The following is a 26,779-nucleotide window of genomic DNA, read 5'->3' as shown; positions in this document are numbered from 1 at the left end:
CAAGGGGCAGAGACCATGGTGGGATTTAGAGCGACCAGTCAGTAGGGATGGATTGGCAGAGAAGACTGAGGTGGGAACCAGGTGATGGGCTGTCTCAGCTGTCAGTGGAGATGATGGTGGCCTCACCCAGCTGCGATCTGGAGCTGGAACCAAGAGGACAGATTTTGTTATGAGGCAGCAGGAGGAACTGATGGGACATTGTGATGCCAGCATGAACGGAAGAGGAGAAATCAACTCATTGATTAGTAGACACTGAGCACTTCCCGTGTGCCAGGCCCTATGCTGGGCATTTCAGTACCGATCCTCATGGGAACTTCCCAGCCACCTGGGGTGATCGGTTTGGGCAACTCTGATGAGGAATGTTGGGCTTAGTGAAGTTGGAGTCATGTCCAGGTCTCCCCTGCTGAGCAGCGGGACCCATGTCTACACTTGGAATGGTTCCGGGGATGTTTCTGAGGCAGAGTCAGCAGGGCTTGGAGATGCCTGGGGTAAGGGTCGGGGGAGGAGGGGATGCTTTCCCTACCCTTATCCTGTAGATCTTAGCTCAGGGACCTTCTCATCCAAAGACACCCCCTCCACCCCATGTGATTCACCCCATTCTTAACCCCAGACCCATCTCGAGCCTCTTAGAAGGAGCACTGACTTAGGAGTCTAGTGGCCCAGGGCTGAACCCCACCTCAGCCCCTTCTAGCTGATTGCCTGCAAGTCATTTCACCTCTCAGAGCTTCAGCATCCTCTAAGGAGAAAGATGCTGGTAACAGTTTCATGGTGAGAATGAAAGAAACTCATGTAAAAGAAGGCAGCACCAAGCCCAGGGCCAAGGTGATGCTCAATACACAGGTATTAAATCAGTTTGTTTAACGCGCTTAGCCCACATTGAATTTTACTAAATTGGGGAAATTCTGTGCTGTGGCACATGGTTGGACTTTGATAAGTGTTTTTAACATGAAAAGAGTTGGTCAGGCATGGTGGCTCATGCCTGTAATCCCAGCACTTTGAGAGGCCGAGGTGGGTGGATTACTTGAGGTCAGGAGTTTGAGACCAGCCTGGCCAACATGGTGAAACCCTGTTTCTACAAAAAATACAATGATTAGCAGGGCGTGGTGGCTCACGCCTGTAGTCTCATCTACTTGGGAGGCTGAGGCAGGAGAATCACTTGAACCTGGGAGGCAGAGCTTGCAGTGAGCTGAGATTGCACCATTGCACTCTAGCCTGGGCGACAGAGCGAGACTCTGACTCAAAAAAAAGTAATTCTTACCCATTGGATTTATCAGTATTGGTGTGTATCCCATTGTGTCCCCAAACATTGGGCTATAACCTGTTTTGGCATCAACAACAGGCCACCTCTGAAACATCTGTGAAGCCCCCTTCATGTGAGAGCGGTCACTCTTTCCTGGTCAGTAAATTCAGCTCTAAAAATATCACCTGCTTTCCCCACAAATCATCTTCCCTTTGCACCTTGTCAGTGGCTCTGTGCTGTGAAGCTGCCCCTCTGTTGGCCAGTTTGCTGTGTGCACATCATCCTCTTTTGGCTTTCCCTCTAGTTGTGGCTGTTTACATAAAGGAATCCTGGTGCTCCACGGAAGATGCACTAAGAACCTCTGATCCTGCAAGAGAAGGGTTGATGAAGGTGAGTTGATGCAATTCTAAATGAATGTTGTAAAAGAAGTTTTAAAAGTCACAGTGCCTACTTGATAATTTGATAATTTAAAGCAGTCTAGCCATGTCTTCACTTCCTAGTACCACAGAGTACCACAAAACAGAAATGTATTGTCTGAGAGTTCTGGAGGCTGGAAAGTCTGAAATCAAGCAATCGACAGGGTTGTTTTCTTTTGAGGGCTGTAAATGAGAATCTGTTCCTGGCTTCCCTCCTAGCTTCTAGTAGCCTCAGGGGTTTCTTGGCTTGTAGATGACCTTCTCCTTGTATTTCCACATTGTTTTCTATATGTGTTTCCGTCTCTGTCAAAATCCTCCTTTTTTATAAGGACACCAGTCATATTGGATTAGAGACCAACTGAATCCCTTCATGTTGATTGACCAGCAGACTCTTTTTCCAAATAAGGTCACATTCACACAACTGGGGGTTAGGACGTCGACAGCTTTTTGGGGGTGACAGTTCAATCCATAACACCCTGCTAGCAAGGAAAATAGCACTCAGTGCTATGTATAACAGATATCTGGCTACTGATAAGTCTATTTTACTTTCCTGAGTGGCCCCTCATGTCTAAGTTTTAAAACTTTAACATACACCATCTCTCTGTTGAATGGGAAACTTCTGCTTAGTGCATTCAGGTAACGTTTATTGGCTCTTAGCATGAGTTAGAATTGTAGCAGATATTATCCTGTATGTTACCTGAGACTCTATAGGGATTATCTAATGTCAGAACCTTCAAGGTATTTGTTTGCAAATGAACACATTGAAGCTGAGTCACACAGCCAGTAAGTGATTTAGCTGGGTACAAACATCTGTCTCCTTGACATCAGACCTGGTGATCTTTGAAGAGCTGTGCCTCTGTTGAGCAGTTGTAAAGCAGAGACCTGGGATGGCAGGTGTGAAGGCAGGAACCAGAGGAGCTTCTCAGAGGTCCAGGTGGCATCCTGTTGGCTGAACTTTGGCTGGGGCAGAGGCTAAGGGGGAAGCCAGTACCCAACTGAGAGTTTGGACTGTGTGCCTCACATTCACCCATTTTCATTTGATTGGTATATTCATCTTAATTCCACAGGTGGGAAGAAGGATGATGCTTCCCTGCAGTCTTGAAATGTGTGATCTTGTTTACAGTTGTCTGGAATGCCATTCGGTTCCCTTCATAGAGCCCTGTAAATAATGAATGAAATATCAGTATTCTTTCCGGTTCAGTATAGAGAATGGCTAAGAAGCAAAATACAATTAAAAGATAAAGAAAAAACGTCAAGACCTAAAGTTCTACAAACAGAGAGGGGAAATAGTCCCAGGCACAACACTTCAAAGATCTCCAGCCTGATGTCAAGGAGATGGAAGTTTGTACCCAGCTACATCACTTACTGGCTGTGTGACTCAGCCTCGATGTCTTCATTTACACAACAAATACCTCGAAGGTTCTGAAATTAGATAATCCCTATAAGGGGTCTCAGGTAATGTTCCCAAGTTGTTAATCCAGGTTTTATTTTATTTTTATTTTTTTTCCTGCTGAGCAATTAAAAAATTAGTTCTTGATTTTTTTCTAAACAAGAGCTTCATTAAGATAGAATTCACACATCATAATCTTCATTCTTTTAAAGTGTACAATGCAGTGACTTCTAATATATTCACAACATTGTGTATCAATCACCACTAATTCCAGAACATTTTCATCATTTTAAAAAGAAGTTTTCTACCCACTAGCATCACTCCTCATTCCTGTCTTTCCCCAGTCCCTGGAAACCGTAATCTGCTTTCTGTCTCTATGGATTTGCCTATTCTAGATATTTCCTATAAATGGAATCATACTACAGGTGGTCTTTTGTAAACAGCCTCTGTAACTTGGCTTAATCTTTTCAGAGTTCATCCATTGCAGCATGCATCAGTACTTCATTCCTTTTTTTGGGGTGAATAATAGTCCATTGTATGGATATACCACATTTCATTTATCCATTTTTGAGTTGATGGACATTTGAGTTGTATCCACTTTTTGACTATGATTAATAATACTTTAAGCATTTGTATGGAAATTTTTGTGAGGAACATATTTTCAGTTCTCTTGAGTATATATCTAGGAGCGGAATTGCTGGTCATGTGGTAACTCTATGTTTCATATATTGAGGAACTGTACAACTGCCTTCCCCAGCAGCTATACCATTCTGCACTCTCAACAGCAGTGTCTGAGGGTTTCAGTCACTCCATATCCTCACCAGCACTTGTTATTGTCTTTTTAATGTTCTCCATCCTAGTAGGTGTGAAGTAGAATCTCACTGTGGTTTTAATTTGCATTTCCATGATGGCTAAGGATGGTGAACATCTTTTCATGTGCTTATTGGCCATCTATAGATCCTCTTTGGGAAAATGTTTATGAGGATCCTTGGCCCACTTTTTAATTGGGTTATTTGACTTTTTACTATTGGGTTGTGAGAGTTTTTCATATGCAGGGTTTCATGTGCAGAGTTTTTCATATGCATAATCCTTATCACATATATGATTTGCAATTATTTTTTTCCAATTCTATGAGTTGTCTTTTTTAGGTCTCGTTTTAATCGACTCAGTAGATATTATTTTGAAAAGGTTTTTCTTCCAGCACATTAGAGACGGCCTGAGATTCAGCAAGTGAGCATGATGTACCCAGTGTGGTGCTTGGCATCTTGGTTTGCGTTGCTGCCCCAGCTCTGGTGCTGCAGGTGGGCCAGGTGGCCACTTAATGACTGACTGTTCTGAATGCTATGAAGAATGTGGATGGCTCCTTAAATAATTTTTTCAGAACAAGAGTTGTTACTTCCTTCGTTTGTCATCTCTTCTTCTAAGTTTAAATGAGAAAACCCCCACATTTTCTGACAATGTGGCCTATATTATGAACAGAAAGAAACTTGGGTGTTATTTCCACTTAATGAACCATGTTGTAAAGATCTATCCTACCCCAGCTGTACATAGGAATATTTCCCCTCTGTTTGTAGAACTTCAGATCTTGACTTTTTTTCTTTTTCTTTTAATTACATTTTGTTTCCTAGCCAGCTCTTCTTCACAAATTACCAAAAAAACCCCACAAGATTTCTTAATGTTTTTCTTGTTAACTTAATTAGTGGTCCTAATGAGGGATGTGAACTGGAACTTAGTTTTGTGTTTTCAGAAACATTTCTGAGTCAAAATCACATGTCACACGTTTTCCTCCCCCATAATGAAATTGGACAAATTAAGTACATTTTCTTTCTCCTCCTTTTTCTCCTGCCAGTTTTTGATTGGATATTTCCCTTCTGCCAGATGCAATCTGCTTTTGTCTTCTGGCTTTCTTCTGAACTTTTTGGTTTTATAAGTTGAAAAATATAACCTCCTCCACGACACCAATCTGGTTTTGTGACTAGCTAGTTATTCTCAACGTCTGAAGTTGATTTGGCTGCCGCTGTCTGAGATACAAAATGTGATGGCTTCTCAGAGCCAAGCTAGTGTGGTTTTCACTAATCTTTTTCTCATTTAAGATTTAGCTCCAGATGAAGGTGAAATATTTTACATTCTGGCCAATTCGTAAGTTTATTGGCACTGAACACTTTGTGCCATTTGCTGCAAGCTGCCTTATTTTTATTATCAGAGCATTTGAAAAACATGCAAGTATTTTAGAGACCACATGAAGGATCTTCTCCCTTGACTGGAGGGGGAAACCAAGACTCAAAGAGGTTGTGAGTCGCTGAGGATCTCCCAGCAAATCCAGGGTAACAACCCACAAACCACAAATGATGATGATGATAATCCAAGAGTCAAGTATTAAATATAAAACGAAGTATTAATATTTGTATTATCCCCTTTCCCCAAATCTCATTTCTAATGGATGAAGATGAAGAATGAAACCGCTGGCTGGACTGGAAAGCCCCAGCATGTTGTTTTGTGCCTGCCTCTGCCAGACCCCTCGCCCAGCTGTCTCAAATCCTCTTTGAAATGAGGCAGGGAAATCAATAAATGTAATCACCCTCTTTGAGCTTCAATTTCCCCACCTGTGAACCAAGGCCTCCCCAGCAGGTGGTGAGAATCACATGGTAGCATGTGGGTGGATGTCCTGGACCAGTTAGTGGCCTTGTTGATCTGGAGGTAATGCATAGGATAAAGTGAGAAACACACACGCAGAGGCTGTCACCTAGCAGTGTTGCAGAATAAGTTCCAATACAACAGCATTGTCACTTAGTAAATAGCTGATTGGTTTCACCTCCTGCCACATTTTAGCAGTTGCTCGTGGCTGTCTGAAGGGCTGCGTTAAGGAGGCTTCTGAGACCATGTCCACGCTTAGCTGGACAGATAGGTCTGCTCTGAATCCAGGGGTGGGAGACCTTGGTTTCTGCCACCTATTTGCCATCCGTGGGCTACACAAATGCAGAGCATTGTAACAGGCAGGAGTGTGAAGTCATTTTGACTTGCGAAGGGGAGAGCTTCTAACTGTGTGGGCCTGACTTTGACCACAATACAATTTCCTCACTTGTGATAACTTTGCTACAGGCAAGAGATGGTTCAATTTTACAGCCTTAGAACGGGCTGTGCCCTGAGTCCCCGTAATTCTCTGGGATTAGGACACCAGCGTGTGCTCTAAATCTGTCACAAGCCATTGAAACTCACTTGCTTTTGGTGTAGCAATTGATCTCCCACATCATTTACCCTCCTTCTGACGGCCAGAATTCCGGGGCCTGCTGCCATGAAAATGACAAATCGGGTTTATTTCAGGATACATCCAGCAAGTCAGTTGAAATGGGTTGCCGCAGCCCCCCAGTGTTAATTTCCTGTTTTGTTACCATGTGATGGATTGTGCTTTGTCGTCTCACATTCCTGGTCCATGGCCCTGGGGACCAGGGGCTGCCCCTGGCAGCGTTCTCTGCTCCTGCAGGCCGCATGGTGCCAAAGGTCAGTGGTGTGGAAGCCTCTGTGAGATGCCATGATTCACGTTTTGGCTCTTTGAGCACAAAATGAATCTTCGATGGAGGAGCTCACACCTGGCCCCGACGTGTGCGTCACATCCAAGCACAGAATTTATTGCGCATGATTTTCCTCTCTTGTCTCACTTGACTGTTGTTCTTTTTCTTTCTGTTTTTTTCTTCAAAGGTTCAGTCGTTTGGGGAAAGGGTTGTGCTTTTCATTCTAAACGCCGTTATTTTTGGAAGATTGGAGAGAAATTTGGATGATGATGACATGTTTTTTCTACCTCACTCTGTGAAGGAACAAGCTAAAATCCTGTGGAGACGTGGAGCGGCTGTTGGGTTTTACACAACCAAGATGAAAGGTGAAGGATGCACGGCCACCATTTCAGGCTGGACTGAGTGGGGCTGTCTAGGGGTCTGCCTGGCCTGGAGGGCTTCCTCAGCACCAGCTATGTGGAGAGAATCTTCTAGCACAGGAAGTATCGTGGATTAAGTTGGGTGTAAATAAACCCCACGTATGGATTCCATTTCCACCACATTTCTCGTCTCAGTGGCAAACATGGTGAAAAGCATGTCCCTTTGATTTCCAGGCAGTGCCATGTCCCCTCTAAAAAATAACTAATTGTAATTAATGGTATAAAATTTCATTTCTTTCCTTCAGTGTTACTAGTTAGTTGTCAGGAAAAATACCACTACTGATAGCTGACATGTGGAGCCAAAGCAGCTTGGATGCCAAGATTTATAGACATTAGAAGAGAGGGAGTCCGGCCATGATAACAAGGTTAGGGTGAAAGTCTCTGACTTGAAGGTCAGTGACCAGTGCTAAGTGTGGGACTAGTACCATTTTGCTGAAGTGATTTGTCTCTTCTTTTTTATTATTATTTTTTATTTTTTGAGGCAGGGTCTTGCTTGATGTCACCCAGGCTGCAGTACAGTGGCACGATCATGGCTCACTGCAGCCTCAACTTCCGGGTTCAGGTGATCCTGCCACCTCAGCCTCCTAAGTAGCTGGGACTACAGCCATGTCTGGCTAATTTTTGTATTTTTTTGTAGAGATGGGGTTTTGCCATGTTGCCCAGGCTGGTCTCGAGCTCCTGAGCTTAAGCCATCTGCCCACTCCAGCCTCCCAAAGTGCTGGGATTGCAGGTGTGTGCCACTGCGCCTGGCCACCGGTTTTCTTCTTTAAAGTTGCTTTCTTTTTTTCATTCTTTCTTTTCTTTTCTTTTCTTTTTTTTTTTGAGATGGGATCTCTTTGTCACCCAGGCTGGAGTGCGATGTCGTGATCATAACTCACTGCTGCCTCCAATTCTTGGGCTCAGGTGATCCTCCTGCCTCAGCCTCCCAAAGTGCTGGGATTACAGGCATGAACCACCGCACCTGGCCTCTGTGTTTAATTTTTAAAGCCTGTCAACATCTCTCACCTAACTAATTCCAGCCCCATCATTTGGTTGTCAAAAAGTTCTCAATTTTAGCAAAAATTAATCTTCTCAGTAAACTGCCATGGATGTACTACGAGTTAGATGTTTTTCTTGGGCACTAAAGAGGCTGAGTTTGGTTCTGAGCCACGTTCACGTTGTGTGTGTGCTTGACCTGTCCAGGATGCGATAAATTTGTGTTTCTCGCTTTTTTGTTTTTTCCTCAGTGAGATACAGCAGTTTCTCATCCAAACCACTTCTTCATTTCTTGGTTAATTATTTGCAAAGTCAGTCGTAGCTTTAGCCTCTGTGTCTTTCAGCTCCTTTCCTCACGACAGCCTTTGTCCTCAGACTTTGATGCCCTTTCACTTTTTTGAATGGTCATGTTCTTTCACCATTTAAGATAGACCAAGGGGCCTAGAGAAAAATTAAAATGAAAAGGAAGCTTTTTGTAATTCCTCTTTCCTGGGAGACTCATCAGTGGTCATTTTCTACCAAATGGCTGTTTTTGAGTCTGTAACCAAATCATTTGTGGTGTAGACATCCTACTAATAATAATGAAAACTGTTAACAGATGCCAGCTTGATGTGTGAAACCACAGGTAGGCGGCAGAAGGAGCTTGACCTTGGTCTTGCCTGGTCCTGCTGCTATTCCCGGAGGCAGTGATACCAAGGGTCCTGATTCCGGGGAGGGACACAGGGGTTGTCTGCAGCTGCTATGCTCTTCCCCAGGCAGATTCAGGGCCTTGGAGGAGAGGGAAGACCTAAGGATGCTGAGCTGAGGCAGGTCAGACTGGGTGCTTGAATTCTGCCTTTTCATTTCTGATGGATCCTACAAATTCAGTGAAAACTTCCCTGAAGCTGCTTGTGAGGTCACATTATTTTCATTAATGAACTGGTTTTTGAAGTGGCAATGGACTGTTAGTTACTCAGCAATTTAGTGGGTTTAAAAAGTGTCAAACGTGCGTGGTGGCTCACGCCTGTAATCCCAGCACTTTGGGAGGCCAAGGTGGGCAGATTGCTTGAGCTCAGGAGTTCAAGACTAGCCTGGGCAACATGGTGAAACCCCATCTCTATTAAAAGTACAAAAACCAGCATGGTTTTTGGGCATGGTGGTGCATGCCTGTGGTCCCAGCTACTCAGGAGGCTGAGGTGGGAGGATCACTTGAACCGAGATCATGCCACTGCACTCCATCCTGGGTAAAAGAGTGAGACCCTGTCTCAAATAAAAAAAAAAAAGTATCAAACTTGTAGAAAATAAAATAAATGAAGCAAATGTATTTTTCAGGTTTTCATTGTCAACTTTAAAATTTTTTACTGCCTTTTTATGGATTAACATTTTTAGGGAGACACAATGAGGCTATTTCTGTGGAATCTATATATATATATATATATTACCAGCAGCAATATAGAGAGTTACAGTTGCACCACATCCTTGTCAGTACTTGGTATTGTCAATCTTTTTCATTTTAGCCAGTCTATAAAGTGTGAAGTGGTGGCTAATTTTGGTTTTAATTCACATTTCACTATTTCACTAATGATGAATGACATTGAACATGTGCTTATTTGATGGTCATATAACTTGTTTGATTAAGTGTCTGTTCAAATATTTTTGCCCATTTTTAATTGTTTTTTAAATTATTGAGCTTCAAGAGTTCTTTATATATTTTAGATAAGAGCTTCTTATCAGATATATGTTTTGAAAACATTTTCATTTTGATGACAGTGGCTTTCAGAGAGCAAAAGTTTTAAATGTTGATGAAATCTAATCAATTTTCATTATTATTCGGTTGAAAATATTTTCTAAAATACTTTGTGATTTCTGTGGGTTCTTTAAAAGTGAGTTTTTAATTTCCAGATATTTGGGGGCTATCTCTGATTTTTTTTGGATTTCTAATTTAATTCTGCTGCAGTAAGAGAATATAGCCTGCTATATTTAATATTCTGAAAATGACTGAGAGCTGTTTTATGGCCTAGTGTGTGGTCTATCTTTGGGAACATTCTGTGGGGACTTAAAAGAGTATATTCGGTGGTTGTTGGGTGTAGTGTTTAGAACTGTCAGGTTATGGTGACTGGTGATGTCATTCATATCTGCAAGGGAGCAAGAGTGGGGAAGTGCCACGCCCTTTTAAACAGTTGCTATCCGGTGTCATTTTCCTTCAGGCCAAAATACTTCTGATATAGGTTGGATATTTGTCCCCTCCAAATCTCAGGTTAAAATGTGACCCCCCATTGTTGGAGATGGAGATGGGGCCTACTGAGAAGTGTGTGGGTCATGGTGGCAGATTCCTCATGAATGACTTGGCATCTTCCCTGTGATACTGAGTGAGTCTAGCTGTATTAGTTCATACTAGAGCAGATTGTTTAAAAAAGCATGGCACCTCCCATCTCTCTCTTGCTCCCTCTCTCCATGTGACATGGCTGCTCTCCTTTGCCTTCCACCATGAATGGAAGCTTCCTGAGGCCCCACCAGAAGCAGATGCTGGTGCCATGCTTCTTGTACAGCCTGCAGAATCAGGAGCCAAATAAACCTCTCTTCTTTACAAATTACCCAGCCTCAGGTATTCTTTTATAGCAGCACAAAACAGACTAATACAGCTTCCCTTAGTATTTCTTATAGTGCCATTCTGCTGGCAACAAATTCCATTAATTTTTGTTTACTGAAAATGTTTTTATTTTATTTCACTTTCATATTTGAAAGATAGTTTATCCAGATACAGAATTATTAGAGATCACTTCTTTTCTTTCAGCACTTTGAATATTTTGTTCCAATATCATCTGGCTTTCATAATTTTGGGTGAGAAGTCAGCCATTCGTCTTATTCTTGTCCCCTCATAAACGAAACGTCATTTTTTCTTTGACTGCTTTCAAGGCTTTCTCTTTAACTTTGACTTTTTTCTTGCAGTTGACTGTGATACATCTATATCTTAGTCCATTTGTGCTTCTATAACAAATGCAAGAGACTGGATAATTTATAAACAACAGAAATTTATTCCTCACAGTTCCAGTTGTCTTCTTTTTCTGGGTTTGCAGCCATATGTATGTTAGGGTGCTTCATATTGTCTTACAGGCCTCTGAAATTTTATTTTTCTTGGATTATTTTTCTGTCTCCTTTGGTTTAATTTATCTTGATCTATATTCAGGTTCATCTGCCATCTATAATCTGCTGCTAAGTCTATTGAAAAATTTAGTTATTGTACTTTTCAGTGCTAAAACTTGTATTATTGTGTATAGTTTTCAATTCTTTATTGAGATTCCCTGTCTATTTATTCATTTGATTATATCTTTTTCTTTAATTCTTGGGATTATTTTATTTTAATTCTTTGAATATATTTGTAAAGCTGGTTTGAAGTCATGGAATTATTTTAATTATTTGAATATATTTGTAAAGCTGGTTCGAAGTCCTTGTCTGTCAATATCTGGGCCTGTGTAAACTCAGTTCTACTGACCACCATTATTTTTTTTCCTGAGTAAGGGTCATACTTTCCTGTTTCTTTGCATATTTAGTAATTTTTGGTTGAAAACTAGTCGTTGCAGCAACTGAAATTCTTTTTTGATTTCTGAGGATTTTGAGATTTTTGTTTTAGCAGGCATTGAACTTGCCTGGATTTAAACTGCACACTTCATCTCCCTTGTGATATGTAGCTGCTGACATCTGTTTGTATGGCTTCCCATGGCTGCTTCTTTAGCCTGGCCCTGTAGAGTTCTTCCCTGTACCTGCAAAGTTGGTGGTTCAACAAAGATTTGGACATGGATGTGACTTACCTCCTCTGTGATTTCCTTGCTTCTGCCAGATTTGGATTCTGTAATCTGACCCTTCAAACAATTTATTTGACTTCAGTCTTCTGTTACTACAGCTGCCCAAGTTGAGGAATGTCCTTGGTTAAGGAAAGTGTCAAAGTCACAGGTCTAATTCTGTGCAATTCCATCTTTCAAGAGTGGGTATCTCTCTGGGCTCTGACTTCTTTTTTGCCGGATCCCTTGGGGTCTGCTCCACTCATATGCAGATTAGCTATAAGCCAGATTTTGGAAGTTTATGCTCTGAATTTGGGTCTCACTAATTCTGTGGTTCTCTTGCTGCTAGGGCTTCCTCATTAAATTTCTGTGTTTTTTTTCCCATCCTGAATTCTGATATTTGACATGTTTAGCTGGTAAGGCTGCAGTTTTTCCTACAATTTTTTTTTATAGCCTCACAGGTGGAATTAATCCTGTGGCTGGTAAGCTGAAAACTCACAGGTTCTACCTATTCCAGTTTTCTGAAAGTAAATTTTCCTCTGGCTTCTATCTGTTTTTGGATGCCTTGCAGTGTCTTTAAATGTTTTATTAAATTTATTTTTTAAATAGTTATTATATATAGGGATTTGCATGACCACTTCATCTCACCAGCGTTATCTAATATTCTATTCATGTATAGATCATAGAATTTTGTTCCTTGCCTTCCCATCTCTTCCTATAAGTTGAGAGAGGGATGTATTTAGATGAATTAAAAAATGGTTGCTATGCATGCAGGTAAATTAAACAAAAAGTAATTTTGATGGTGATTAGGTATATTTTATTTTGTTATTTTACATATGTAAGTTAAGAAAATTTGTCAGTGAGTACATGTGGTTTAATTGGCTATAGGAGGGGTTTATAGTTCAGAAGTTCAGAACAGTTAATGATGTTTCTCCAGTCTTGGCTCTGTCTTGGTGCCTGTCACAGTGTTTTGTGGTGATGTTGTATTGATGTTTGAGAGATGGGCACAGCAAATGGCATGCTTCTCCACTTTTCAGCACAACAGTTTCTCTTCATAATCTTAGATCCATATGATTCAGAATGTCTGTTAATTTAGCCTGGGCTTGGCTGAAGTTTATAATTTCATTCTGTGAGGAAAACAAAATGTACAAATTCATTGCATAAACAGGATCACAGGGGCCAGGTTTTACCTACTGATATGGTTTGGATTTGTGGCCCCACCCAAATTTCATGTCCAGTTGTAACCCCCAGTGGTGGAGTGGGGGCCTGGTGGGAAGTGATTGGGTCATGGGTGGACTTCCCCCTTGCTGTTCTCATGACGTGAATGAATTCTCAAGAGTTCTAGTTGTTTAAAAGTGTATAGTACCTCCCCCTTCACTCTCTCTTCCTCCTGCTCTGGCCATGTAAGATGTGCCTGCTTCCTCTTTGCCTTCTGCCATGATTGAAAGTTTCTTGAGGTCTCCCCAGCCATGCTTCCTGTACAGCCTGTGGAACCCTGCGCTACTTAAACCTCTTTTCTTATAAATTACCCAGTTTCAGGTATTTCTTTATAGCAATGTGGGAACAGACTAATACGCCTATTGAAGAGTATACATTGTTTCTTTTCTTTCTTTTTCTTTTTTTTTTTGTTTTTGAGATGGAGTCTTGCTTTGTTGCCCAGAATGGAGTACAGTGGCACGATCTCGGCTCACTGCAACCTCTGCCTCCTGGGTTCAAGCGATTCTCCTGCCTCAGCCTCCTGAGTAGCTGGGATTACAGACACGTGCCACCAGGCCAAGCTAATTTTTGTGTTTTTAGTAGAGACGGGGTTTCGCCATGTTGGCCAGGCTGGTCTCGAACTCCTGACCTCATGATCCACCCTCCTCAGCCTCCCAAAGTGCTGGTATTACAGGCATGAGCCACTGTGCCCGGCAGAATATACGTTATTTCTAAGCATTTTAGCTATATCTTTTCTGTCTGCATGTAACTTTAAATTTTTAAAAGTTATAGAGTAAAATTCACTTTTAGGGGGAGTTTACAGTTCTGCGAATTTTAACCCATGTATAGGTTTGAATAACCACAACCACAGTGAAAATAAACAATAGTTTCATTACCTCCCCCATACGCTTCATCCCCCGCTCCCAATAACCCCAGCAACCACTGGTCTGTTCTCCATCACTACAGTTTTGTCTCTTTTAGAATATTCTGTACATGAAATCAGGCGGTGTTTAGCCATTGGAGACTGACTTCTTTTGCTTGGAATAATGCCTTTGAGATTCATCCACCATAATGTGTGTATCAGTAGTTTGTGTCCCATTACTGCTGAAGAGCCCATTCAGTTTTCAAACAAGTGAGTGCCTTTATATAGAACAAATAAGATATTTTCAGGTAGACCCCTCTTTGGACACATTTTGCTAGTAGGGTGGTTTGAGTTTCTCCCTTTGTTTGATGGTTCTGTAATTGTCTTTCTTACAAAATATTGACACTTTAGCCATGTCACTATTTCACGTTGAAATTTTCCCTAGGTAATCAAAATTGTGAGGTTTTACTTTAACTTTTGCTCTAAAACCACCATTCCACAAAACCGTTAGCATTCAAGGGAAGAAAATACTCACTGGGGAGTAGAGAGTCGGCCAATTTAAGGCAGAGCTAATAAGTATTGTGGTTTTGTATAAAAACCTAAAAAGAACACTTCTGCATTTCAGATTCCTGAAAGCCCAACACAAATGATTTCTGAAAGTCCTTGAACAAATACAAGGGCAACACTTAAGAATATTAAACTAGGTGGTTTGGAGCCCAGGCAAGCATGGGACCTGTGAGGTGACAGTGACACTGTGGAGTCGGCCTCAGCCCTGCCTGTCACCAGGGCCTTCTGTTCTCTGCCTTCCCCAGACACCAGGCCCACAGGGACCTCCTGCACTGTTGTCCCGTCAAGCAGGGACCCCTTGCCGTCTTCTGGACTTTAGTAGAAGCATAGCAAAAAATGGAGTGGCAAGAGTGCAGTGTTGTTTCGGGTACCGAGTCTGCCACCCAAAGAGAAGGGGCTTGCCACTGCAAGGAACAGAAGTCTACTCCTGGACTTAGAAGAAGGGAGGGCGCTGGAAGAGGGCAGGGGAAGTTTGTGAGGTGCCGCCTGGCTTCTAAGGCTGGGATGGGGACCCCACAGCTGTTAGTGGGGTGCTACTCTGCTAGTCTCTTTGCAGACCAGCTTCCTTTACTTACTTATGTTTCTTGCTCCCTTAGAATGTTGACTTTAGTTTGCTGTGATGCCAGACTGGCCTCTAACTGTACCCGCTTTCAAGGGCCAGGACCTACTATAGTGCTAGTCCAGCTGGCCGGTGGTTTGGTTTCTTATGGATGGATCATGGGTCCACCTTTTGCTCAACTGTGGTCAGGTAGGCTGGGTGCTATGGATCAGAGATGGCCATCTAGCCCTGTCTCTTTAACTGAGGCTATGGTGGGGCAATTTTAAAGAGCTATGGGTTTGGCAGACATCCCATAATAATCCATGGAGGAATCCTGGTGGTCTTGCCTAAAAGTATTCTGGCCTCGACCTGGGCTGTAATACTCTTAGTCAAGACCACCAGGCAGCCCTTTGTTGACAACTCTTAATTTTTAGAGCCCCGCAGAGGACACAGCTTTGTGCTGCTCATGTAGTATAGGATACAGGAATTCTCAGGCTCTACCCTAGACCTACTGAATCAGAAACTCTGCAGTGGGGCCCAGCAGTCTGTGTTAACAAGCCCTGCAGGTGATTCTCTTGTACTCTACAGTGTGAGAACCACTGACCTAAGGCACACATTCTCAGCAAGGAGATATTGCCCCCAATGAGACAGTGATTTGTTCTTGGGGAGCAGAAAAAAATCTTAGATATTTACAGTGGTTTGTGGCTTTTCAAAGATCAACATTATTTAACAAAGTCTTATTTTTTATTAGTATTTAATTTGGGGGATGGTGATCAATATATTACAAATAAATTTATTGTATAAGCCTTTCCATAATCTATACATATTTCAAGACATCATATTATACACCAAAGATATATACAATATTTATCTGTCAATTAAAAAATATTAATTTAAAAAATACTCATATTCAAATTGTGAATGTCTCAAATTCATACAAAGCAAAATGGTGGTTTCAAGAACTAGAGGGAGAGGGAAACAGGGAGTTATTGTTTAATGGGTACAGAGTTTCCATTTACAATATGGAAAGAGTTCTGGACATGGATGGTGATGATGGTTACATAACATTATTCGTATTTAAAGTTTTTTAAATTGACAGGTAAATATTGTATATTTTTTTGGTGTACAACATGATGTTTTGAAATATGTATAGATTGTGGAATGGCTAAATCAAACTAATGAATATGTGCATTACCTCACATATTTATCAGTTATTTGTAGTGAGAACACTTAAAATCTACTCTCGTAACAATTTTCAAGTATACTGTATGTTGTTATTAACTGTAGTCACCATGTTGTACAGTAGATTTCTTAAGTTATTCTTCTGTCTATATGAAATTTTATATCCTTTGACCAATATCTTCACAGTTTCTGCCCACCTCTAGCACCTGGTAACCACCATCCTACTCTCTGCTTCTATGAATTGGACTTTTTTAGATCTTACATATAAATGAGATCATGCACCCATTTTTAAATTGGGTTATTTGTTTTCTTGCTATTAGGGTGTATGAGTTCCTTATATGTTTTAGATATTGACCCCTCATCCAATGTATGGTTTGCAAATATTCTCCCATTCTGTAGGTTGCCTTTTCACTCTGTTGATTGTTTCTTTTGCCATGCAGAAGCTTTTTAGTTTGATGTAGTCCCCTTTGTGTATTTTTGCTTTTGTTGTCTATGCTTTGGGATCATATTAAAAAAACCATTGTCCAGGCCAATGTCATGGAGCTTTCCCCCTATGTTTTCTTATAGTAGTTTTACAGGTTCCGGCCTTACATTTAAATCTTTAATCCAGTTTGAGTTGTTTTTTGTATATGATGTGAGATAAGAGCCTAATTTCATTCTTCTGCATGTGGATATCCTGTTTTCCCAACACCATTTAGTGAAGTGACTGTCCTTTTCCAATGTGTGTTCTTGGCATCTTTGTCAAAAATCAATTGGTTGTACATGTGTGGGTTTATTTCTGGGCTCATTGTTCTGTTCCATTGGTATACCAGTCTGTTTTTATGTTGATACTATGCTATTTTGATTACTATAGTTTTGTATATGTTTTAAAATCACAGAGTGTGATGCTTGTGGCTTTATTCTTTCTGCTTAAGATCGCTTTGAGTATTTGGGTATTTTGTGGTTCTATACAAATTTTAGGATTTTTTTTCTATATCTGTGAAAAATGTCATTGGAATTTTGATAGAGAATGTGTTGAATCTATAGATAGCTTTGGGTAGCAGGGATATTTCAACAGTATTAATCTTTCTAATCCATGAACATGGGATATATTTTCATTTATTTGTGTCTTCTTCAATTTCTTTCATCAGTATTATAGCTTTCATTGTATAGAATTTTATCTCTTTGGTTAAATTTATTCCTAAGGTGTTTTGTTATTTTTTTTTGTAGCTATTGTAAATGGGATTGTTTCCTTAATTTCTCTTTTGGATAGTTAATTGTTAGTGTATAGAAACACTACTGATTTTTGTATGTTGAGTTTGTGTCCTGCAAATTTACTGAATTTGTTTATTAGTTCTAACGGTTTTTTAAATATAGTCTTTAGGATTTTTTTATATATAAGATTGTGTCAGCTGGGCATAGTGACTCATCGCTGAAATCTCAGCACTTTGGGAGGCCAAGGCCAGAGGCTCACTTGAGCCCAGGAGTTTGAGACCAGCCTGGGTAACATAGGGAGACCCTGTCTCTACAAAAAAAATTAAAAAGTAATTAGCCAGGTGTGATGATGTGCCTGTTGTCCCAGCTGCTTGAGAGGCTGAGGCAGGAGGATTGCTTGAGCCTGGTAGGTTTAGGCTGCAGTGAGTTACAGTCACGTCAATGCACTCCAGCCTGGTCGACAGAGTGAGACCCTGTCTCAAAAAAAAAAAGAGAAAGAAAGAAAGAATGAAAGAAAGAAAGAGAGAGAAGGAAGGAAGGAAGGAAAAGAAAGAAAAGAAGACAGAAAAAGAAAGAAGAAAGAAAAAAGAAAGAAAGAAAGAGAAAGAAAGACAAAGTAAAGGTTATGTCATCTGCTGCAAACAGAGACAATTTAACTTCTTCCTTTCCAGTTTGGATGGCTTTTATTTCTTTCTCTTGCCTCATTGCTATGGCTAGTACTTCTAGTACTATGTTGAATAGAAGTGGCAAGAGTGAATATCCTTGTTATTGATCTTAGAGGACTATCTTGCAGCTTTTCACTGTTGAATATGATGTAAGCTATGGATTTGCAGGTTGTTTTCATGTTGTTGAGGTTGAATAGTTCTCTATATTTTCTAGATATTAACCCCTACCTTAGTCTGTTTGTGGTGCTATAACAAAATACCACAGATTGGGTAATTTATGAGCAATAGAAATTTATTTCTCACAGTTCTGGAGGCTGATAAGTCTAAGATCAAGATACTAGCAGGTTCAGTGTCTAGTGAGGACCCAAATGAATCCTGCCATTTGCCTCCAAATGGCATCTTGTTAACGTATCTTCCTGAGGGGATGAATGTCGTGTCCTCACATGGTGAAAGGATGGAAAGGGGAGAAAAGGGCCTCCTTCCACTCACTCCCTCCAGCCCTTTCATAGGAGTGCCAATCTCATCCATGAGGCTGGAGCCTTCAAGGCCTAATCACCCTCTAAAGGCCCTATCTCTTAATACTATCACTTTGGTGGTTAAGTTTCAATACATGAATTTTGGGGGACACATTCAGACCATAATAATCACTTATCAGATATATTATTTGCAATTTTTCTCTCCCATTCTATCTGATGCCTTTTTACTTTGTTGATGCTGACTTTTGATGCACAAAATTTATAAATTTTCATGAAGTCCAATTGCCTGTGTCATTGGTGTCATATTCAAGAAATCATTGCCAAATCCAGTGTCACGAAGCTTCTGCCCTATGTTTTCTTCTAAGAGTTTTATAGCTTTAGGTCTTACATTTAGGTCTTTGATCAATTTTGAGTTAATTTTTGTGTATAGTGTCAGCTAAGGGTCCAACTTCATTCTTTTGCATATGTATATCCAGTTTTTCCAGCACCATTCATTGAAAAGATTGCCCATTCTTATAGTTTCTTTTGCTTTTTAAAATTTTCTGTTTTCTGGCCAGGCGCGGTGGCTCACACCTGTAATCCCAGCACTTTGGGAGGCCGAAGCAGGTGGAATACCTGAGGTCAGGAGTTTGATACCAGCTTGACCAACATGGAGAAACCTCGTCTCTACTAAGAATACAAAATTAGCCGGATGTGGTGGCGTGCGCCTGTAATCCCAGCTACTCAGAGGGTGAGGCAAAACAATCACTTGAACCTGGGAGGCAGAGATTGCAGTGAGCCAAGATCATGCCATTGCACACCAGCCTGGGCAACAAGAGTGAAACTCTGTCTAAAAAAAATAAAATAAAATTCTGTTTTCTGATTAATGGATTGAGTAATGTTCAGGGTCCAGCACAATGCTGAACTGAAGCAGCCTTTCTCCTGTAATCTTTAAATGAGGTACATTACTGATATAGATTTTCTTATGTTATACTACCTGGGATAAATCTGCTAGGTCAAGTGTTTTTTTTTATTATTATTCCTGAGCTTTTTTTGAATATTTAAAAAGTAAATCAAATTTTGTGGCACCTTATAAATTCATTCCTGTTATAATAGTAAAATATGTAGAAATAAATGAAATTTTAAAAGGGAAAATAATATAACTAAAGCTTTTCTCCAGTTGTGTCCTATTTTGGGATGGTTCATGTGAATGCATTATTTTTAATTGTTTTTGAGAAACATATAATTATTACAAATAGATATTATAAAAGCTTAGTTCCTCCTGTTAAAAATGATGTTTTCCTGGGCAGACATTAGCAAACTATGGTCTGTGAGCCAAATCATGCCCATCGCTTGTTTCTGTAAATAAAGTTTTATTGGCATATTGCTATGCCCACTCATATTTTCCTTGGTTGCTTTTGCATTTCAACTGTAGAGTTGAGTAGTTGCAACAGAGACTTTATGGCTCCCAAAGCCTAAAGCATTTACTCTCTGATCTTTACAGAAAAAGTTTGCCAACCCCTGTTCTAGAGAATGCAATTTAAACATTTTTTTTTCCAAAAAAATTATTTAATCTAAATTGGTGTAGTAGTTCTTGGTGGGCAGAATTTAGGAACATTCCGACCACTTACTAGTATCTTCAATGGATGCTTAACTGTGCTAGGTTCCAAGGGAGTCTGGCTCCAACCTCGTGAAGTGGGCCCAGGACAGACATAATAGCATGATTGTAACTAAAAGATAGTAATAACACTTAGCAAAATTGAACTCTTAGCCATCTCTGTATTGGATTTCTGTGGTTTAGGAGTATCCTAAATATCGTCATAATTTGCACTCATTCTCTTGGACTAGCAACTGTTACTACTTGACTTGAATTTGGATTTTTAGAGCAGTTCTTCATAAAACACTCTACAGAGCCACAGCAGGTGCAGCAGCCACCATCAGTATAATGTCTCTTAAAATGATCAGGACGAGACCTGGATGAGTGCGTCACAGCTCCACAAAAGAAATACTGCAAAAGGAAATTTGCTGAAAGCTGGGTCATCTTTGGCCAGGCACTTGTTTATTTTGTGCTCTGACATCCACACCATAACTTTCCTGATAGCCTGTCTTGATTCTCAAAAGCAGCTGGGCAGGACGTACATTATGGAATTTGTCCCGCCACTTGTCTTTTTAATCTTCCTCCTTCCTGACAAATCGCCTTTTTGAAGTAGATACAGTTTCTTCCATTACTTTCTAGCTGTCTGCCCCTGTCATTTCCTGGTGGGCAATCTGTGAATTCTGTCTTAGGTATTCCAAGAAGTCACTCATATCTTCATTAAAGTAACCCTAGTTTTTCTTTTCTTTGTTTTGGTGGGTTATTGGTCTTGCGTCTCCTCCAGAGCAGCTAGGTTAATGAGCAGAGAAACTAGCCCCCTATGGTGACCTAAATTAGCTTTGTATGCCTTGTTGAATCCAGTATGTTAATATTTGTTTATTTTTATTTTCTTTATGTTCACAAATGACTACTGTTGACATATTCTTCCTGTCCTTGGCTTTTTGTTTTTCCCTCAAAGGCTATATTATACTCATAGACTGAGAGGGGGAATGTTCTCTTTATTTTTTGTTCTCTTGAAGGTGTTCTTGGAAGTTTGATAGAACTTATCTCTAAAATCATTTGTGCCTGATGTCTTCAGTGCTGGAGGATTTTAAGCTACTGATTTAAGGTTTTAATCCTCATAGGACAAGTTAGTTTTTTGGTTTTTTCTTGAGTCAGTTTTGGTGGGTTGTCTTATCCTAGGAATTTGTCCTTTTTATTTGTTTTCAAGTTTATTATCATCTTTTCTTTTCTTTTAAACTTTTGCCACATCTGTAGGGATATCTCTTTTAATTCATAATATACTTGATATACTGTCTCTCCTTTCTTATTTTAGCAACTCTTGAATTTTTAAAAACTTTCTGTTGTCTCTTTCCTTTCTATTTCATTAATGTCTATCCTTTTTGTCTTTTTCCCTTTATTTTCTTTGAGTTTCTTCTATTCTTTTTGAATATTGTAAATTCTGATGCTTAGCATGTTCACTTTTAGCCATTTTTGTTTTCTACTATCAGCATTCATGGTTAAAACCGTCTCATGCTACTGACAGTTTGGTTGGTTCACCCTGCTGTGGTCTTATGGGTTGTATGTTCTGACTGGTCTGTACTTTGCCATACCTGCCCTCCCCAACTATTTACTATGAATTGTGGTCTCTTTGGATCTGTTCCCCTGACCCTTTATCCAGGACTAATTATCCTCATGTAACAGGCCTTTCTGAACATTTACCTGAGGGACACAGCTTCATCTGATTTTGGATAGTGCACATTTTGGAATAGGCTTTAGTCTTCAAAGTGTTGTTAGGTAGAGAGATAACTTGTGTAGTCAGTGGAAGTGATTTTAGGAGTGAAGTAGAAGAAAAAGAAAGGGCACCAGAAGATCTTGTTCTTGGCTCAGTTGTGACCCCAACTACTTCACGGCATGGGTTGGTCTAGGTTTGCTCTGGGATCAAAAGATGCCCCATGAGCTGAAGAGAGACATCTTTGGATAGTTGGGGCCAAGTCCCACGTCCTCCCTGTTTTTAACCTTTTTTTGACCCTGTCAGTTGCCATGTCTATAAAATGGGTAGCATGGGCGAGATCGTTGCTATGGTTCCTATCAAATATTCTGTGCTATGTTGCTAGGGTTTCCTTGGACTTTATGTTCTGATTATGAGTAGCAAGCCCACTCGAGCACAACCGGATTATTGCTTCAGCCCCTGTTCATGATTGGGTTTGTAATAAGAATCGGCTTTGGGAGTTGATGTTACAAGATGAATTTTATTTGACCAACCTGAAGGTGTGATCAGCATTTATAAAAGGCTGCTGGAGGATTTTTGTTTCTTCTTCTTCCTCCTCTACCTGTTTATTTTGAAAGAATTTTAGATTTACGGAAGAGTTACAAAGATAGTACAGAAGGTGCCTGTTCACCCTTCACCCTCCAACCCCCTAGTGTCAACATCTTCTATAACCATGGAATAATTATCAAAACAAAGATGTCAATATTGGCTAATTTTCCACCAATGTCCTTTTCCTCTTCCTGATCCAGCATACATGTTACATTTAGTCTTCAAGTCTCTTTAGTCTACTCTTCCAATCTGAGACCTTTTCTTGGTTTTTCCTTATTTTTCACCATCTGGACACTTTTGAGAAGTACCGGTCAGGTGATCTATAGAATGTCCCTTAATATATAGTTGCCTGATGTTTTCTCATTATTAGACTGTGGGGCTTTGAATTTGGGAGGAAAGGGAAGTACCTTTCTCCTCACCTCATATCAGAGAGGTAGGGTGCACGATATGAATGTTACTACTGGTGATAACCCTGATCACAGTTAAGGGAGTGTCTGCTAGATTTCTTCACTGTAAAGTTACTCTTTTCTCTTTTTTATAATTGATTTGTTACAATCTTTTTTTAAAAAATTAATCCATTGTATTTTTAAGAAATCAATTTTACTGGATATTTTCGAATAATTTTGAATAATTATTAATTGAATAATTCAATTTGTTGAATAATTTTTACATTCCATAAAATTTTCCAATTATAAGCGTATAAGCCAGTGATTTTCGGCAAATTTAGAGAGTTGTGTAACCATCATCAAAATCCAGTTTTAGGACATTTCCATCACCCCCTCAAAAGTACTGGCTGTTTGCTGTCAGCCTGTTTCCATCCCAGCTCCAAGAAATCACTGATCTGTTCTGTCTCTACCAACTTGCCTTTCCAAGACAGTTCACATAAATGGAATGATAAAATATGCAATCTTTTGCATCTGGTTTCTTTTTCATTTAGCACAGTGTGTTTTCGAGGTTCATCCAAATTGTAACATGTGTTAATATTTTGTTCCTTTTTATTGTTGAATAGTATTCCATTGTATGAATATCACATTTTGTTTATGCATCTATCATAAACAAAATTAGTTGATGGGTTGTTTCCAGTTTTAGGCTATTATGAATTACCCTGCTATAAACATTCACAAACACGTCTTTGCATAGACATTGTTTTCATTTCTTTTGGGTAGGTTCCTAGGGGTAGAATTGCTGGGTCATTGGGTAAGCTTATGTTTGACTTCTTAAATAACTGCCAAATTGTTTCACAAAGTGGCTGTACCATAACACATTTCCATCAGCAATAGATGAGGGTTTCAATTTCTCCACATCCTTGTCAACAGTTGTTATTGTTTTTTTATTATAGCCATTCTAGTAGGCCAAAAGTGGCTTTTCATTGTGGTTACAACTTGCATTTCCCTAAGGACTTAGGATGTGAAATATTTTTTAATTGATAAGTAGCCATTTGTATGTTTTCTTTGAAGAAATGTCTGTTCAGATTTTCTGTCCATTTTTAATAAGGTTGTTTATTTTCTTCTAATTGAATTGTAAGAATTCTTTATATATTTTGAATCTAATTCTTTTATCAGAAATGTGATTTGTAAACATTTTCTTGCAGTCTATGGCTTGTTTTTCATTTTCTTAGTGGTGTCTTTTTTTTTTAATTTCCGTAAGTTATTGGGGGAACAGGTGGTGTTTGATTACATGAGTAAGTTCTTTAGTGGTGATTTGTGAGATTTTGGTACACCCATCACCCGGGCAGTAGACACTGCACCCTATTTGTAGAGTTTTATTCCTCACCCCCTTCCCACCCTTTCCCGCTGAGTCCCTGAAGTCCACTGTGTCATTCTTATGCCTTTGTATCATCATAGCTTAGCTCCCACTTTTGGGTGAGAACATATGACCTTTGGTTTTCCATTCCTGAGTTACTTCACTTAGAATAATAGTCTCCAGTCTCATCTGGGTTGCTATGAATGCCATTAGTTCATTTCTTTTTATGATGGCTGAGTAGTATTCCATCATACATATAAACGTATCACAGTTTCTATATTCATTTGTTGATTGATGGGCATTTGGGTTGGTTCCTTGATTTTGCAATTGCCAATTGTGCTGCTATAAACATGCATGTACAAGTATCTTTTTTTTTTTTTTGTAATGACTCTTTTCCTCTGGGTAGATACCCAGTAGTATCTGGGTATCTGCTGGATCAAATGGTAGTTCTACTTTTAGTTCTTTAAGGAATCTCCACACTGTTTTCTATAGTGGTTGTACTAGTTTACATTGCCACCAGCAGTGTAGAAGTGTTCCCTGTTCACCACAGCCACGCCAACATCTACTACATTTTTATTATGGCCATTCTTGCAGGAGTAAGGTGGTATTGCATGGTGGTTTTGATTTGCATTCCCTGATCATTAGTGATGTTGAGCATTTTTTCATATATTTGTTGGCCATTTGTATATCTTCTTTTGAGAATTGTCTATTCATGACCTTAGCCCACTTTTTGATGGGATTGTTTTTTTCTTGTTGATTTGTTTGAGTTCATTGTAGATTCTGGATAGTAGTACTTTGTCAGATGTATAGCTTGTGAAGATTTTCTCTCACTCTGTGGGTTGTCTTTTTACTCTGCTGACTCTTCCTTTTGCCATGCAAAAGCTCTTTAGTTTAATTAAGTCCCAGCAATTTATCTTTGTTTTTATTGCATTTGCTTTTGGGTTTTTCGTCATGAAATCCTTGCCTAAGCCAATATCTAGAGGGGTTTTCCCAATGTTATCTTCCAGAATTTTTATAGTTTGAGGTCTTAGATTTAAGTTCTTGATCCATCTTGAGTTGATTTTTATATAAGGTGAGAGATAAGGATCCAATTTCATTCTCCTACACGTGTCTAGCCAATTATCCCAGCACCATTTGTTGAAAAGACTGTCCTTTCTCACTTTATGTTTTTGTTTGCTTTGCCAAAGATCAGTTGGCTTTAAGTATTTGGGTTTATTCTGGGTTCTCTATTCTATTCCTTTGGTCTTTGTGCCTATTTTTATACCAGTACCATGCTGTTTTGGTGACTATGGCCTCATAGTATAGTTTGAAATCAGGTAATGTGATGCCTCCATATTTCTTCTTTTTGCTTAGTCTTGCTTTGGCTATGCAGGATCTTTTTGGTTCCATGTGAATTTTAGAATTGTTTTTTCTAATTCTGCAAAGAATGGTGGTGGTATTTTGATGGGAAATGCATTGAATTTGTACATTGCTTTTGACAGTATGGTCATTTTCACAATATGGATTCTACCCATCCATGAGCATGGGATGCGTCTCCATTTGTTTGTGTCATCTGTGATTTCTTTCAGCAGTATCTTGTAGTTTTTCTTGTAGAGGTCTTTCACCTTCTTGGTTAGGTGTATTCCTAAGTTTGTTTTTTTTTTTTTTGCAGCTATTATAAAAGGGGTTGAGTTCTTAATTTGATTCTCTGCTTGTTTGCTGTTGGTGTATAGAAGAGCTAGTGATTTGTGTACATTAATTTTGTATCTGGAAGCTTTGCTGAATTCTTCTATCAGTTTTAGGAGCTTTCTACAGGAGTCTTTAGAGTTTTCTAGGTAAACGATTATATCATCAGCAAACAGTGACAGTTTGACTTTCTCTTTACTGATTTGGATGCCTTTTATTTCTTTCTCTTGTCTGATTGCTCTGGCTAGGACTTCCAGATTCTGGCTATGTTGAAGAGGAGAGGTGAGAGTGGGCATCCTTGTTTTGTTCCAGTTCTCAGAGGGAATGCTTTCAACTTTTCCCCATTCAGTATTATGTTGGCTGTGGATTTGTCATAGATGGCTTTAATTATATTGGGGTATGTACGTTGTGTGCCGATTTTGCTGAGCGTTTTAATCATAAAGGGATGCTGAATTTTGTCTAATTCTTTTTCTGCATCTATTGAGATGATCTTATGATTTTTGTTTTTAATTCTGTTTATGTGGTGTATCACATTTATTGACCTGTGTATGTTAAACCATCCTACATCCCTGGTATGAAACCCACTTGATCATAGTGGATTATCTTTTTGATATGTTGTTGGATTCGGTTAGCTAGTATTTTGTTAAGGATTTTAGCATCTATGTTCATCAGGGATTCGGTCTGTAGTTTTCTTTTTGGCTATGTCCTTTCCTGGTTTTGGTATTAGGGTGATACTGGCTTCATAGAATGATTTAGGGAGTGTTCCCTCTTTCTCTATCTTGTGGAATAGTGTCAATAGGATTGGTACCAATCCTTCTTTGAATGTCTGGTAGAATTCTGCTGTGAATTCATCTCATTCTGGACTTTTTTTATTGGTCATTTTTAAATTACGATTTCAATCTTGCTGCTTGTTATTGGTTTATTCAGGGTATCTAATTCTTCCTGATTTAAGCTAGGAGGGTTGTATCTCTCCAGGAATTTATCCATCTCCTCTAGGTTTTCTAGTTTATGCACGTAAAGGTGTTCATAATGGCCTCGAATGATCTTTTGTATTTCTGTGGTGTCAGTTGTAGTATCTCCCGTTTCATTTCTTATTGAGCTTATTTGGATT

General features: G+C 39.6%; 1 protein-coding gene across 1 annotated transcript in view; it reads left to right on the top strand.

Moving 5' to 3' along the window:
• The first annotated feature begins 385 nt into the window (after positions 1-385).
• Positions 386-26,779, top strand: part of FAM169B (family with sequence similarity 169 member B) — a 50,342-nt gene continuing 23,948 nt past the window's right edge. Inside the window, exons 1-3 of the mRNA XM_024349371.2 lie at positions 386-488; positions 1,545-1,630; positions 6,743-6,920. Of these exons, the coding sequence (XP_024205139.2) occupies positions 386-488; positions 1,545-1,630; positions 6,743-6,920 (367 nt within the window). The remainder of the gene's footprint in view (positions 489-1,544; positions 1,631-6,742; positions 6,921-26,779) is intronic.

The sequence above is a fragment of the Pan troglodytes genome, chromosome 16 (genome assembly GCF_028858775.2).
Source record: "Pan troglodytes isolate AG18354 chromosome 16, NHGRI_mPanTro3-v2.0_pri, whole genome shotgun sequence".
Classification (NCBI taxonomy): Eukaryota; Metazoa; Chordata; class Mammalia; order Primates; family Hominidae; genus Pan; species Pan troglodytes.
Note: the sequence above shows the minus strand (reverse complement) of the source record. Positions and strands in the feature narration are given on the sequence as shown.